The sequence below is a fragment of the Phocoena sinus genome, chromosome 2 (genome assembly GCF_008692025.1).
Source record: "Phocoena sinus isolate mPhoSin1 chromosome 2, mPhoSin1.pri, whole genome shotgun sequence".
In the NCBI taxonomy this organism is placed as follows: Eukaryota; Metazoa; Chordata; class Mammalia; order Artiodactyla; family Phocoenidae; genus Phocoena; species Phocoena sinus.
The window spans coordinates 18049053-18064626 of record NC_045764.1 but is presented as its reverse complement, the minus strand read 5'-3'; the positions used below and the strand labels follow the sequence as shown (position 1 = coordinate 18064626).

The window sequence follows — 15574 nt, the reverse complement described above, 5'->3', positions numbered from 1 at the left end:
TGTCGGTTCTTTTTTTTGCAGGGCCGGGGGTGGGGGTGTCATCTGTCTTTTGACTCAATGTGGAAGATTTAACCCTTTTTCACTGCCCCACGCGTGCTTTGACTCTCTCTCTTTCTCTCTCTCTCTCTCACACACACACACTTTTTAGACCTCTTTCCCCCCAAAGTAGTTATAATTTTGATTAAATACTTGACGTTCACACTATTTTCCGTATTAAAAGCTTCTCATAGCTGAACCATGTATGAAAGATACCTCGATTACTCTTTCTTTCCTTCACAAGTTTTGTGTTTTCCCTGAAATGAACAACTTTTTTTTTTCCATTTGGTTGGTCTTCTGTGAATTTGCAGCTAATTCCATCCCAGCTCTGCCAGCTGTTAAGTAGCATCTGGGTGTGTTTAGTTGCGTCGGGTCCTTTCCCGGCCTAGTCTTGGGGATGGCTCCTGGCTGGACCGCCCCCTGGCAGTTCTCTCCTGTGTCTGCCCCCTGCTTCACATGCCATGCCTTCCTCACTCACGGTTATGTCTTGGGTTTTGTTGGTGCTCATCCTCTAGTGTTCACTTGAGAAAGGTACAGAGAGGGTAATTTTTTAGAGACACTGCATTTCTAAACATGTCCTTTTCTACCTTCACTCACACTTTTCTGGTAGTTGGCTGAAGTCTAGAATTCTATGTTGTAGACCATTTCTCTTAGGAATTTTGAAGTCAGTATTCTATTATCACCTAGATTTTGGTGTTGCTCTTGAGAAGGTCCAACCCATTCTGATTTCTGATTCCTTTTCCCTTTGTTGTGGTGACTTGTATTTTACTTTTTGGAAGTTCCTTCCTTCCTTCCTCCCTCCCTCCCTCCCTCCTTCCCACCCTCCCTCTTCTGGCATCTGATTCTGCTAAAACCTCACCACAAACCTTTCCCACATCTTTTCAGTGAATGTAATCTTTTCCTCTTCTGAACTCACAAAGCATTTTTATGTTTAGTTTTCTTACGACTCATGGTCTGTCTCTTTTTAAGTCTTTGTTTTATCTGATAAATTTAAATTTCTCACAGTAGGTAATGACTGTCAGTGCTTCACACATAGTAAATACTTGATCCTTTTGGATCAACATGAAGTTTCTAGCCTTAACGTTTACAAGTATATTCTCACTTGAAGATTTGACAGGATATAGACCATTGCTGTACGCCATGGTTAATGCAAGAGTAGGGTACTGTTTCTATTTGTAGATGCTTTTCTTGAAATTTGCACGGGCATAAAATATGCAGTGCTTTTGTGTTACCCAGATCATCACTCGCAAAAGTTCAGTATCTTGTTGTACAGTGTGACAGTGCTCTTTATGGAGTGTGAGAGATTTCTGGAAATTTGGATAGGAGTCAGTCTTTCATTAGGACTCTTCCTGTGTCCTGGGACAGGGTGGGTATCAGCATTCTTTGCAACTTGCGTCTTATCATATCTCTGTGCTTTCATTCTAGCTGGTCATAGGAATGTTCCCTCCATCTTTTTTCCCAGTCATCTTGGGGGAGAAGCAGTGATTCTGTGTGTGGTTTTGCCTCCCAATTCCTTCTCTGGGCTTGGATCCGTCCTGGGGAGCCTCGTCTGGAGGGGACATTTGCTTCTTGGTAGCCCTCTCTCCAGCCACTTGTTGGACGAACCTTGTCTCTCATTTCTTGCTCATGTGTGATGGATTTTTGTTCATCATACTGTAAACTTATTATTAGTGTTTAAATCTTTGGTTATTTTATATGTACATAGCATAAGTGAAACTTAAAAAAAAAAAAATCGAGTGTTGTGTCATGTTTGTTTTTTAACCCAATGACAGGTCTACAGATTGTAGAATTAACGTTTTTGGTATTTTTAAAAGTGGCTTATCACAGCTTTCTGTTCAGGTACATTTCTAAGTTTCTACAGCCAGGACAGCAATGATTTTCCTTATTATTTCAAACTTAGTGTAGACTGACACAAAGTGGAATCAACGAATATGGTTTAAATTTTTAGAAAAGTTTTCCCTCACCGGTACTTGACTGTTCCTTGAAAACACAGCGAGTGCTCTGGGTATCGAGAGAGAATCGTGTGCATGAAGGCTCTCAGTTAAAATCTCCTGAGAGACGACTCTTCCAAGGAGTTGTATTTCTCAGTGGCAAAAAGCCTCCCTCCTGGTGTTCGTACTCTTGCGGGAGGAGGTCTTTCTCGCGTGCACTGCTCAGATCTGAGTTTTTAGTGTGCTGTGCTCTCTCGAGATGACTGATGATTCCCTCTTGGTGCCTTCTCTCCAAATGGTCCTTTCCATTCAGCACATGGTATGGAGTGACGTTTAATAAGCACCAGCCTGATGAGTGCCTTGATATGGTGTTGTCAGGGCTACTTGGCATAGCTGACCGTTGAATTAGGACCCCTCGGGAGGCAGAAGTCAACAACTGAATCTCAGAATTAGACTTGATCAGATCGTTGAAGGATGATGAGCCAGGTTTGCAGAGTGTTTCAAGGAGGAGGGAGTGACCAGCGGCGTCGTATTCCGCTGATAGACCAAGGAAGATGGGTCTGGAGAACTCCTTTAGCAACATGGAGGCTGTTGGTGACCTTGACGGACAGTTTTGGAACCATGGTGGGGAGGAAGCCTGATTGGAACAGGGTTATGGGAGAAGAATCTGAGACAACAGATCTTTAAAAATTTTTGCTGTCAAGAGGGTCGAGGTGTGGTAGCTCGAGGGCAAAGTGTGGTCAGCAGAAGATTTTGTACTATTATTTTAGCATTTGGAAAAATACAGTATTAACAGCTTTTAAAGGCTCAAAGTTGACATCTGAGCACATTTTCCATACTGTTACGGCTTTTAAAAAATTTTATTGAAGTATAGTTGTGTTGTGTTAATTTTTGTTGTACAGCAAAGTGATTCAGTTACATACACACACACACACACACACATATATATATATATACATTCTTTTAAAAAATATTCTTTTCAATTATGGTTTATCATAGGGTATTGAATACAGTTCCCTGTGCTGTACAGTTGGACCTTGTTGTTTATCCATCCTCTATATATTAGTTTGCGTCATACCTTTATGGTTTTTAGATACATTAACAGTGAGGCTGGAGATAGAGCTCTAACCTTCCTTGGGGTGTTCCGGTCAGGAGAAGCTCTTGGAGAAGAGGATGGCTGAGGAGTCTTGATGGGTGGGAATGGTCAGCCTGGGGGGTAAGGTGGGTCCCCAGGCACTGGGCATGTGAGGAGGGGTGCAGTTATACAGGGCACAGTGCGGGATGTGAGAGGGGAAGTGGTGGGAGAGAGGCTGGACCGTAGCAGGTTTTCAAGTACCATTTAAGAGGTTGGGAAATCTTTAGGAGGGAATTTATTTCAGAGGAGTAGCTCCAAGTGTTATAGAAAGGCAGTAGGTTGTGATCTCATGTGGAAAGAGTGCGGAGGATTAAGAGGCTTTCAGAGTGTGTTTTTTATAAGCTACATTTTCGAGGTCAGCCTGCTTCTGTGTGCACAGAGTTGTTTTAGAGGTGGAAGCTGATAGGTTGATTAGGTCATCCTGCAGCTTGCTTGGGGGAAGCGGAGGGCAGGATGGATCAGTGGTAAGTGGCTGGGGGTGATGACTTTCTCTTTATGCGCCCCCAGGTTATTCATTCTTCCCCATTTCTCTTGGAGAGTTAATACCATTTGGTAAAGAAGAGTAGGAGTAGAGTTTGCTTCAGGACTTTGTTCTTCAACAGCTCAACAATTCCAGAAACGACAAATTCTGGAGACTGGCTGGACTCACAGCAGTGGGTTTCTTAAGAACTCTCTGGATGACATTGTAACCAGGGAATTACGCAGAGTAAGGACCAGTGAGTGAAGGGGATGCCAAGGGTGTGTGTGTGGTGTGTGTGTGTGTGTGGTGATGGTGTGTGTGTGGTGTGTGCGTGGTGTGTGTGTGGTGTGTGTCTGTGGTGTGTGTGTGGTGTGTGATGTGTGTGTGGTGTGTGTGTGGTGTGATGTGTGTGGTGGTGTGTGTGTGATGTGTGTGGTGTGTGTGGTGTGTGATGTGTGTGTGGTGTGGTGGTGGTGTGTGTGTGTGGTGTGTGGTGGTGTGTGTGGTGTGTGATGTGTGTGTGGTGTGTGCGTGGTATGTGTGTGATGTGTGTGTGTGGTGTGTGTGTGGTGTGTGTGGTGTGTGATGTGTTTGTCTGCGTGGTGTGTGTGTGGTGTGTGATGTGTGTGTGGTGTGTGATGTGTTGTGTGATGTGTGTGGTGGTGTGTGTGTGATGTGTGTGGTGTGTGTGTGATGCGTGTGGTGTGTGTGTGTGGTGTGTGTGTGGTGTGTGTGTGGTGGTGTGTATGGTGTGTGCGTGGTGTGTGTGGTGTGTGCGTGGTGTGTGTGGTGGTGTGTGTGGTGTGCGTGTGCGTGACGTGTGTGTGGTGGTGGTGTGTGTGTGTGGTGTGTGATGTGTGTGTGTCGTGTGTGTGGTGTGTGCGTGGTGTGTGTGTGTGGTGTGTGGTGTGCGTGTTTTCTACAAGCTTACTCTCTGTTTTCTGGATGAACAGTTGATTTCAGCACTGAATCTATTAAAGAAATCTAGACAGATAAGGGTACAGAGGAACTCTGGGTTATTGGCATAGTAGTTTTTATGATAATGTTTAATAACTTTGAGAATTAGGGTCTGGACTGCCTTCTGTGCTGGTTAGAAATGACAGGGATTAATAATTCTGCATTTTTTATGTGTTCCATTTTTTGTGATTCTTAGTCATGGCTCTCTTAAAGATGCCCTTGGAGGGCTTCAAGGGTATGGATTGCCTGACCCCACCCCTGGAAGGTCAGAGTCAGTAGATCTGAGTAGGATCCAGAATCTGTACTTTAACTCTCATTAATCTTGTGCCTCCTCCATCCCAGACTTTCCTTTAAGAAAAAACTGTACCAAACATCACTGGTTAGTCTGGGAAAATGGAGTTGTTACCTTGAATTGAACTTTTTGTTAGTAATTCTGTGCTGTGGATGATTTAGTAGCTAACGGCAAAAGTATAGTTTAGTATATTTTCATTTAAGTACACAAGAGAATGATTATAGAAGTTTAGGAACAACTATGTTCTCTCTTCACATAACTTTAGAGCTTGACTTTATGTTACATTGTGTATATGTATGTGTGTGTATACATGTGTGTGCACATGCACGAACGTGCACACACACCCACACACCCCGGGTAGCAGTGTGTAACACTTAAAATGAAGTCTTTTTTCTTCCTTCTCCCCCAGTCCCACCCCCAGGGATAAACATTGCAAATTTTGGTGTGCATCTTTGGAGACATTGCTGTATGCACACATACAAGTGTATGTAACTTTGTCTTTACAGAAATAGACTCAAGCACACATGCTGTTCTGAGCTTGCTTTGTTCACTTGTGGTCTTAACATTCTTCTGTGTCAGTATATTCAGACCTGTTTGTAGGGTTACTTTGAGCCACCGAGGCAGGCAACCTCCTTTTCTTCAGATAAGCTGTGACATGAGCTTTTCAGACACACAGTAGACGTTGCTTGCTTATTAGAATATCTCAGTAAATTGGATTGGGAGGATTAATAAGTATTTCATATCGGACCATGGGAAACCCAGCATACTTCAGAGGAATTAATATTCCGTGTGCAGTGAGTTTTGCTCATTTCTGCAGTTCCTATTACAATAGTGTATTGGTGTCTGAGCCAAAGGGACGTGCATGCAGGAGTGACTCCATCATAAAAAAAAGAAAATTGACTCAACCAAAGACAGGCAGCCACTTGAATTTTCAGTCAGTTGGGATATTCTTGATGAGGTCGATTCCTTTTCATGGCAGGAGGTTATCCCCGTGTAAATTGTTGTGTTCCCTTTTGGTGATGCTAACTTGCTGTCTATTCTTTCATACAGGATCCAAACTACTGGATACAGGTGCATCGACTGGAACATGGAGATGGAGGAATTCTCGATCTCGACGACATCCTCTGTGATGTGGCGGATGATAAAGACAGAGTGAGTTCAAGTCAGGAAAGCGGCTCTGAGTGCATTCCGTGAAGGCGGGGGAGGGCATGGGTGGGGGGAACACTTTCCTTCCTGTTTCAGACGCATGTATTTTAAAGGACATTTGGGCCACTCATACTGGTATGTTTGTTTTATAATAAGTATCATGAATCTTCCCAGGGTATAATGATTTTCTTGATATCTGGGACATAATCCTAGGTTTTGAACTTCTAAAATTGCAGCGTTTTAAATGGAAATATCTTTAAGAGGTTTCCATGCCATCCCCCCCTTATTTTAACCAAATGTAACGTCTTTCCCGACAACTCAGGCCTGTCATTATGCTCACTGTTTCCACGTGCGACATACAAGGTCTCTGTTCTGATCCCAGTGGCGGCCCATCCCAGCAGCTGGCGTGGCCCGGCTGCATCCCAGCATCCTCCCGGTGGGCTTGGCTTTCAGGAAGCCGCCCTTTCCTCCGTGGCTCCTCTTCGAGTGCTGTCACACTGCAGCAGCATCTTCACTGTTGGCTGTGATGGAGGCATCACTGGCCTGTATCCGCCCTCCTATCTGTCCTCCTTGAGGGAACGAGGCAGAGGAGTGACTCAGAACGTGTTAGGAATCTGTGGCAGGATGCTGGGCTCTGGCACAGGAGTCAGCGGATTCTTGATTGCTAGAATCCAACTTGAGCAGGCCGTGGCCACACCCCCTCGTATCTGGCCCGCGGTGAGATGCCGGGAGGGCTGGCGGCCACATCCTCACCTGTTCGTCGCGGCCTGTGATGGCGCAGGGTGGGCTGCACAGCGAGGTGACTGCATGGGGTGGAGGAAGGTAAGTCGCCCCGTGCCCACTCCTCTTCCTCCCGGGAGCTCTCCAGCCGCTGGCCCCTTGCGTCCGGAGCTGTGGGCTGGGCGAGCGCGGCTGCTGTGCTTATTCACGCCTGCGTTCCTGACGGCGTAGTGCCTGGCTCAGAACCGGCCGATGTCTTACGTGTTTTCTCGAAATCTTAAGGAAAAGGAAAAATTCCAGGGTACGAGGTATTGTGTAACGTCCTGGATGTTTGATTCACTAGCCCCTGCCGTAGTGGGGCTTGTTCCCTGCAGCTGCCGTGGGCTGGGAGCACATGGTGTCAAAAATGCAGAACTTTCCTGCCTGTCTGTGATTTGCTGCTGTTTCTCCTGGGGTCAGTTCTCCTTGTCAGGCTCTTCTGTGAGCCAGGAATAGGGTGGCTCTCAAATCCTTTTCCTGCAATCCACATGAAGAGCATCCTCTAGAGACTTAAATTACAGTCTTATTGTGCAGCTCAGCTGCAGAGCTTAAACTACAGAAATTTATGAAGAGTGTAAACAGGTTGCCCTTTCCCAGCCATAATGCTGGAAAGAGATGAGCTAATGTGTTGTATTGATCTTTTAATATTTTCTCTTCTCCCTTCCTCTTCCTTTTCTTTCTTTTTCTTTTTTTTGGTTGTTTTTCTTCTATAAAATAATACAGCTTCTTATGAGGAAAAAGAAACATACAAAGAAGGAAATAGTCACCCGTGACCCCCTTGCTGCTTAAAGCTCATTACTGCCGTTATTTGAGTGGGCTTTGCATCCTGACGCTTTTTTCCTTCAGAGTCAGACACACACTTTTTTCCTCTTAAATAAAAAGGATTGAGTAGTAGCCTGCTTTTTTGGAGTTGATTATAAATACATTTCCACACCCATTAACCATAGCTATGCCGACATAGCTGCACAGTATTTTCTTTTAGGGATTTATGTGCTCTTTCATTCGTCCTGTTTTGGACTCTTGGATTTCTGTGGAGGAAGCTGAGTGGTCCTGGGTGTGTCTTTTGCACCCAGCAGCAGTGGTGAGCATTCCTGTTTCTACACCTGTTTCCTTCCTTCCTTTCTTTTTCTTTCAATTGAAGTGTAGTTGATTTACAATGTATGTTGGACTCAGGTGTACAGCAAAGTGATTCAGTTATATACATATACATATATTCTTTTTCAGATTCTTTTCCGTTACAGGTTATTACAAGATAATGAAACCTGTTTCTTTTCTGATTGAACACAAATGTGGTTTTCCCCCAGTTGGTGCCATCCTACTTTATCCTTCAGCCCACGTGGTATAGCTCCGGGCAGGTTCATGGAGCACAAGTAACATTCCTCCCTGCACCCCCATCAGTGTTCACACTCCAAACGCAGTTCACATTTTGAGTAGGTAGAGTATTGAGATGTAGATGTTCAGCCATAGGATTTTAAAAAGAACTTTAAAACCATATTGGGACTTATTTTATGGCCTTTTTGGTGGGCATTTCATGTGTACTTGAAAATAACGTGGACTCTGCAGCTGTTGGATCTATAAAGATCAACCAGGTTAAGGGATTTGATGTTCTTGTTTAAATTTGGGGGCAATTTGTTACTCAGCAACTGAAAATAATACACTCTTCTTTCAGCACAACCATTAGATCGCACATAAAAACCAAAGATAAAGGAAACTGTGTAATCTGAAACAGCTGCATATTGAAATCATAGGGTAAACAAACCGTGTTTTAGATTTTATATTCTTATGTGAATTTGATGATAAATCTACATTTTCTGGAATCTCTTACTATATATCCTATGTAGGTTAAAAAAATCTTTTAACCTGAGAGAAAGGTTTTAAATATTAGTAAGTGAAATAAGTTTTCAGACAATTTTACATCATGTAGATTAAATTCAGTTTTCACATAGAAAAACGGTAGAGAGTACAAGGTACTGCTGACTAAAGTAGTTTTTAAATCATTGTTTTATTTGTTCAGAAATATTTAAATATGTGTATGCGTATAATTAATTTAAATTTTTGAAGGAGCATCTTAAAGGACCCATGTTAAAGTTGTAACTGTGAAAACATAATTAATCTAGAATCCCAGCACCCAAATGCACCGGTGTTGTTGGATGCATTCAACATGAGGGACTGTGTGTTGTGAGTTGTATGGCTCTTTTCCGTGGTTCTGAAATCTGATCCTGATTTAATCGCCCTGGAGTGTGTTCAGCTTTTCTTGGCAGTTTCTCTAGCTAAGGATCTTGACACCTATTTTGGTTTTAGGTTAGAAAAACATTCTCCTAAACAATAAAATTCCTCTCTAAAAACATGTCCTCTTTTAGGACACCCCTCTGGGCACCTGAATTTTATCCCCCACCCCACCCCAGGGTGCTATTTCTGCTCACAAACTGTGAAAACAAGGCTTCAGTGGCCCTGCCTTCCTGTCAGTCTCTGTAATGGGGAAAACTCTCTCAGAGATACAGATTTTGTACCTGGTCACTGAATTTGTAAAATTATGAAAAAATATTTTTTAATACAGGGAAATGAGGATTAAGAGGCAGTAATTCAAATGATCACGGAAGAAAATTGAAGTATCTGTTTAGCTGTAATTTTGCTCATTATCCTTTAGTTACTAGAGTTGAGCGCACAGCACTGAGGAATTTTTCATTTAGTGCCTATACGATTCCAATTCCAGGGTTTACCCAGAGGTATGCAAAATGGTGTGAGTGTGGGTCGTCTTGTGTTCTTGGAGTAGGTTTGATTTTCTGAGACATGGAATATCCTAGGTCTACTTTGGGCGTGAAGATGTGCCCTGTTTGTTCGTCCCTTCTGGACATTGCTGCTTCCAGGCAGGGTTGTCATGCTGCTCTGTTTACTCTTAGGATCTGATTCTCAGTCTTCTCATTGACATTCCGCCAAATTGTGAAAAGCTGAAGTGGATTTCACGCCATCCCCAGCACCGTTTACAACAGCCGTAATGCGAGCCTTCCTGAGTGCTGCGCTGCGTTCTGTCTGAATTTCTTCCTGGTTTGCTCTTCATTATTTATTATTTACTATCGGTGAGCCTCTCTCAGTTCTCTGTCCCTCCCGTCATTCCCTCTGTGAACTACAGTAAACTTAGTACATAGATGACAGAGTAAAAATCCTGGGCATTCACTCACTTCTCCCTCCAGTCTGGCACCTCACACTGACCTTGGGTGGAAACAGGTTTCAGGGGGAAGTGACCAGCACTTAGAGTCGGCGGGGGGTGGGGGTGGGGGAGGGTGCTTTTGGCCGGGGGTCGGGGGGGGATCAGCAAGAAGAGTGTCTTTTTCTCACTCACACCATTGTCTTCTCTTTTATGTCTTTGGTGCTGAAGGTGATTTAAGATGTGGCATCAAGCATTTCCTCTGTCACACTGGGATGTCATTTTGTTTTGACCTAGAATGATGTCATGTGTGTTCTGTTTTGGGGATGACCTTGGGAAATAATCTTCCACTATCCGTGTCTTGCTTTTTGTACGAAGGGTTGGATGGGATAGCAATGTAAATTCTTTGAAGAGTTTGTGTGTTTAGAGTGGGGTCCAGGCACTGTGAAGGGTTGTTGTGGAGACTGTTGATTGCTGCTTGTTGGAAAGGAGCCAGGATTCTCTGGGGGACAGTCTGGCTAGTGTGCTCGCGTAGAAGAATGTGGAGAAAAAGAAACTTTTAAAATGTATTAGGATTGTGGGCAAGCAGCAATTTCTACATGTCCGTGAAAGCTAGCACAGAGGCATTTATGGAATAGACAAATCAAAGCTGCAATGTTGAACCAAAGCTGAGTGCCCCTCCCCCTGCTGGATAAAGATTAGGTAGAGAATGTTTTCAAACCAGGGTGCCCGAATAATAATTTAAAAGATAGCACATGTAATAATTTTCTTTGAAAAAAAGACTTTTAGTCTTTTTTTTTTCTTTCAGTATTTTTAATTAATGTAACCTGTTTGCTGAGCACCTATTGTGTGCCAGGCATTGTGCTTAGTGCTGTGATACGTTGTTGAACAAAAGTAGCCATGTTTCCTGCTCTACTGGGGCTTATGATCTATTGTGAGAGTCAGAATTTCTGATAGATAATGATTCTGAGGAAAAGGAACGGTCCTGTGAAAGATGTGCCAAAGCTCAGCGTGAAGCAAGACTTGCCTTAAAAAAAAAATGCGGCCCAGCTGGAATCTGAAGGACAGCCAGGTGAGAATGAGGGGGTGTTAGGTGATCAGATTTACATGTGAGAAATATCCCCAGCTGAGTGTGTCAGAAATGAATGGGCATGAGGCAGAGTGGACCCAGGGGGGCCAGTGTGTGGGTTTTGGGGGAGGTGGGAGACGGATATGAAGGAGAAGGTGGAGAGGTGGGGAGTAGGTAGATCTGAGGTGGCTTAATAGGTAAATGTGACGGCGAGGTTATTCCCCAAGGTGGGGAGTGCGTGCTGCGGGGGTGACTTGGGACCCAGTGGGGAGATCAGGTTTTAGTCCTGATTTTAGTCAGCTGGGGTGCCTTGGAGGTGTCAGGCAGTTGGATATTTGGAACAGAAGCTCAGACAAATGTGTGAATCTGATATAAATTTGTTAAAAAATCAGATTAAAACAACATTCAAAATATGGTCTAATTTTAGTGCAAACAATTATGTACATTGGAAAGGGTTTAAGGGACCGACTAGAAATAGTTATCTCTGAGGATGGAGTAGGTGAAAAACTGGGGATTTTGTTACCTTCTGTTTTTTAATTTCTCCATAATTCTCCTGCCTAATTCCAATATGAAGAGAGCATTAGGCAGTTCTAAATTGAGGTTAGAATATAAACATCTTTTTTTTTTTTTTAACTTTAGTATGAATTGGCATAGGGAAGGAATGATTTAAAGAGTTTGCTAACTTGGAATTGAAATAATTTGTATAAACAGATTTCCTTTAACTAGATGCCTTGATTAATTTCCTCCTAAATGGATTTCTTTGAGTTAGGTTCTAAAGAAGAAAATATTTAAATTGATTAATTTCCTCCTAAATGGATTTCTTTGAGTTAGGTTCTAAAGAAGAAAATATTTAAATTAAGTGCCAAGTAGAGCATTAAATGGCTAATTAATTAACTCAAAGGGATTATTTCCCAACATGTATTTCACGAGTACCGGTTCACCCCCAGCTCATCAATTTGTGGGTGGGTGGGTCGGGGAGCACAGAAGGGTGTTTTCATTTGATGTAGTGCAAGATGTGAAGGGTGTTTTCATTTGATGTAGTGGAAGCTGTGTCTTTGGTCTCCCTGCTGTATCCAAAGTTCTTGCTTCCATGGAGGGTTACTTATATGGAGAGGGTTCTTTCCCATATTTCCCACCTGTTTGCAGTTTGTTGCCCTTTCTAGAGGACTGAGCAAGACACAGGCTGTGTATCTGGGTTTTGGGGACTGTTTATCTGGGGATCATTTTTTTCTGTAGTTAGTTTTGGAACCTGAGTCACTGTGGATTTTGCCTTTCTAATGGGTTGAGATGGCAGACAGATTGACAGGGAAACCCGCCAAGAAGTATTACTCCTTCTCTGGAACCTCTTGGAAAGATTCAGTGAAGGCACTGAGGTTTTCAAGGTCACTGAACCTCAAAAGAATAACTGCAGAAATCATCAAAAGGCAGGTTGGTACATAGATTTCTTATCCCTCTAAATTTTCTTCGGAGTTGAAAGTAGTTGCAACTTTTGGAAAAAGTTTCTTGATTAATTTGAACATTCTTTTATAGTTTCAAAAACATATTGACATTTTCTGCACCATCAGTGGGTTTGTGAATGTCTATTATTTATTTGTGTGTATGTTTGTTTATTTTTTTACGTGGGTTTAAATTACTCACTGTCACAACACAAGGTCGTAATGTTATCGGAAGATTCTGATTCCTAATACGAACTCTTCTAAAACATTGTTTTTTTTTTTTTTTTTTTTTTTTTTTTTTTGCAGTACGCGGGCCCCTCACTGCTGTGGCCTCTCCTGTTGTGGAGCACAGGCTCCGGACGCGCAGGCTCAGCAGCCATGGCTCACGGGCCCAGCCGCTCCACGGCATGTGGGATCTTCCCAGACCGGGGCACGAACCCGTGTCCCCTGCATCGGCAGGCGGACTCTCAACCACTGCGCCACCAGGGAAGCCCCTAAAACATTGTTTTAATGAGGACCCTCATGCTACCCAAACATCTCACTGAAAGGATTAGTTGACTTTTGTACATAAACAAAATATTAGAATAAAAGCAAATTAGTGTGTATATAATTTCATAGGAATATTGTTCCATAGGACTATGTGGAATTAAACTGATTTTTTCCTAAAACATAGTTGGAGGCTATCACCTGGAAATACAAATGATAGGAAGCAATTCTGGCTGTGTGCTTTCTTGTTGTTTTGTTTTACTATTTGTTGAGTATGTAACTTGAGGCTGTTCAAATAATGCATAGCACATTTTGTTTTAAATAGTATTAGCTGTTAGAATGGAAAAGATTCCTCCTTAATATTAATATTTTTGGAGGTCTTTTTCTGTTACTAAACAACAATAATAATTGGTAAAAAGTCAACTAACATCTCACATAGAATGTGATTTTTTTTTTTTCCTTTCATCATTTATTTTTGGACAAGTGCCATGGCTTTTGTGTGCCCCCCAGTGGCCTTTTGGTAGAATGGTTATTTTTGAGCTCCGTTAACAAGTAGTCATGATATCCAAACCACTGCTAGGGGAAGGACTGTGCTTTTGACATTACAGAGAAGTGCTTCAGAACGACTTCCTCCATATGATTCAAATTCAGCTCAAATACGTGATATTTATCTGGCTAGTTTCTGAAGGTTGTGTGTTTTGGAACATCTCTCAATGGTATATAGAAGTGGACACTGAGGGGCTTCCCTGGTGGCGCAGTGGTTAAGAATCCGCCTGCCGATGCAGGGGACATGGGTTCTAGCCCTGGTCTGGGAAGATCCCACATGCCGCAGAGCAACTAAGCCTGTGCACCACAACTACTGAGCCTGTGTGCCTAGAGCCCATGCTCCACAACAAGAGAAGTCGCTGCAATGAGAAGCCCGCACACCGCAAGGATCAGTAGCCCCCGCTCGCCACAACTAGAGAAAGCCCGCGCGCAGCAGTGAAGACCCAACACAGCCAAAAATAAAAATAAATAAAATAAATTAAAAAAAAAAAGAAGTGGACACTGAAAACTCATATGTATCATCAGTTCTACACTTATTTTGGTGCTCACATGTCTGCTAAATCTTGAGTCATTTTAATTTCCTCTGTTTCCCCTTCTCTTCCTTGTTGTCATGGAGAACGTTGACATATCAGAAACAAGTCAAGTCTGAGATATTCCAAATCACTCACCTTTTTCCTCCAGCAGAAATCACAACCCTAACAGATGTTTGTTGGTTAGGAATTCTCAACAATCGTGATTTTTTTCAGTGTGACAGTTGTTTATGTGCAGATCAGTGTAATTTGAGTTGAGGACACAGATTAAAACCTGTTTCTAAGAAGTTAAACCTTCTATATAGAGTATACAGAAAATAATACCAGAAATGAATGAGGAAATTAAGGGCACTGATTTAGTTGGCAGAATCTTTTCTCTTCCGCCTTGAAGAAGCATCAGGTTGAAAGCTCTGCTTGAACTTGAGCGCGGGGCCTGTGTGCTGGAATTCCCTGCTTGAGAATTTCATTGTGAGTGCCCTGTCTTGTCATCAAGGATTCCATAGCATTGTTTATAGAAGTAGGGTGTTTACCTTGAGTTCTCTGCCAAAGTCCAGTTTGTTTAATTAAATTCTGCTGAGCGTTTCAAACTTCCTGCCTGAAAGGATTTCTAATTGCTTGTAGTTCCAGGGGTGGTAACAATAGTGATGGCGTTCTGCTCTGGTGACATGCTTTTAAGTGATTACATTCCAAGCTGTTGGGTAGGATGAGATAACTTTTCATGTTAAAGATGAGACGTGGTCTTGTGGAGGGTACACGGGGACATTGGCTGTGTCGGTGAAGAGCCGTTAGGTTCGTGCTCAGAGTTCCTGGGTCATCATGTATGTGGCAGTGGGTGACATTCATGACAAAGGAAGACATGGTTTTTTTCCCCCTCAAGGAAGACGTGTCCCCTCCTCAGAGCCTTGTTTCTCTGATAGAGGCCAGCGTGTGACATTTAAGTAACCATATAATTTCAGCTTTGTGCATTGTTTAGCTTGAGGAAAGGTTGCCATAGAAAATAGGGTTCAAAATCAGCATTTGTATACTTTTGCAGGCCGAGGGTTAATGGTTAAGACAAGAGTATGATGATACCTCTGAGAGTTGTCAAGAGAGTTAAGATCATGTGTTAAGTGGAAAAAAACTAAGAGAAGCAGAAATGTCATATCTCGGACAGTTTGCTGGGGCTCACAAGAGAAAACATTCAATTTAAAGTGTGTGAGGCTGAAAAATCTGCCTCAGCCAAAACACAACCATTTTGGAGTAAATGGCTGGAATTCATGCATCAGGATGTGTGCGTGGTCCAGTGTGTGGATTTCAGTCATTTACTACAAAACTATCATTGTGATCATTTGTCTGTATGTCTCTGTCTCTATGCTGACTTTCTACATCTTGATCATATAGAAAATCACACTCTAGACATGGAAGTTAGCAGAATGACACATTCTGACAAGGTTGCTTAACGGTGGAAGAACAATGAAGCTAACTCAGAAAGTTAGATGGCTTTTTAATTCAACAAAAAGAAACCCTAAGAACTGTAAGTTATACAGACATACATTTCATCTTGTTACAGAGCCTTCGTTTTTAAGTAGAAGACACAGAACTCAAAAGAAAGCTGCTTTGGTCTTCTAGGGCCTAAAGATAATTATTTTGAACCCCTTTGTTAATTA

General features: G+C 42.6%; 1 protein-coding gene across 23 annotated transcripts in view; it reads left to right on the top strand.

Annotated features, from left to right (window-relative positions):
• PARD3 (par-3 family cell polarity regulator) overlaps window positions 1–15574 on the top strand; it is a 639255-nt gene that overhangs the window by 102751 nt on the left and 520930 nt on the right. For all 23 annotated transcript variants that reach the window (XR_004348311.1, XM_032621841.1, XM_032621839.1 and 20 more), the window contains exon 2: window positions 5862–5963. Coding sequence is in view for 22 of the 23 variants with exons in the window: in XM_032621841.1 (XP_032477732.1) it covers window positions 5862–5963 (102 nt within the window). In the remaining variant the exon portion in view is untranslated. The remainder of the gene's footprint in view (window positions 1–5861; window positions 5964–15574) is intronic.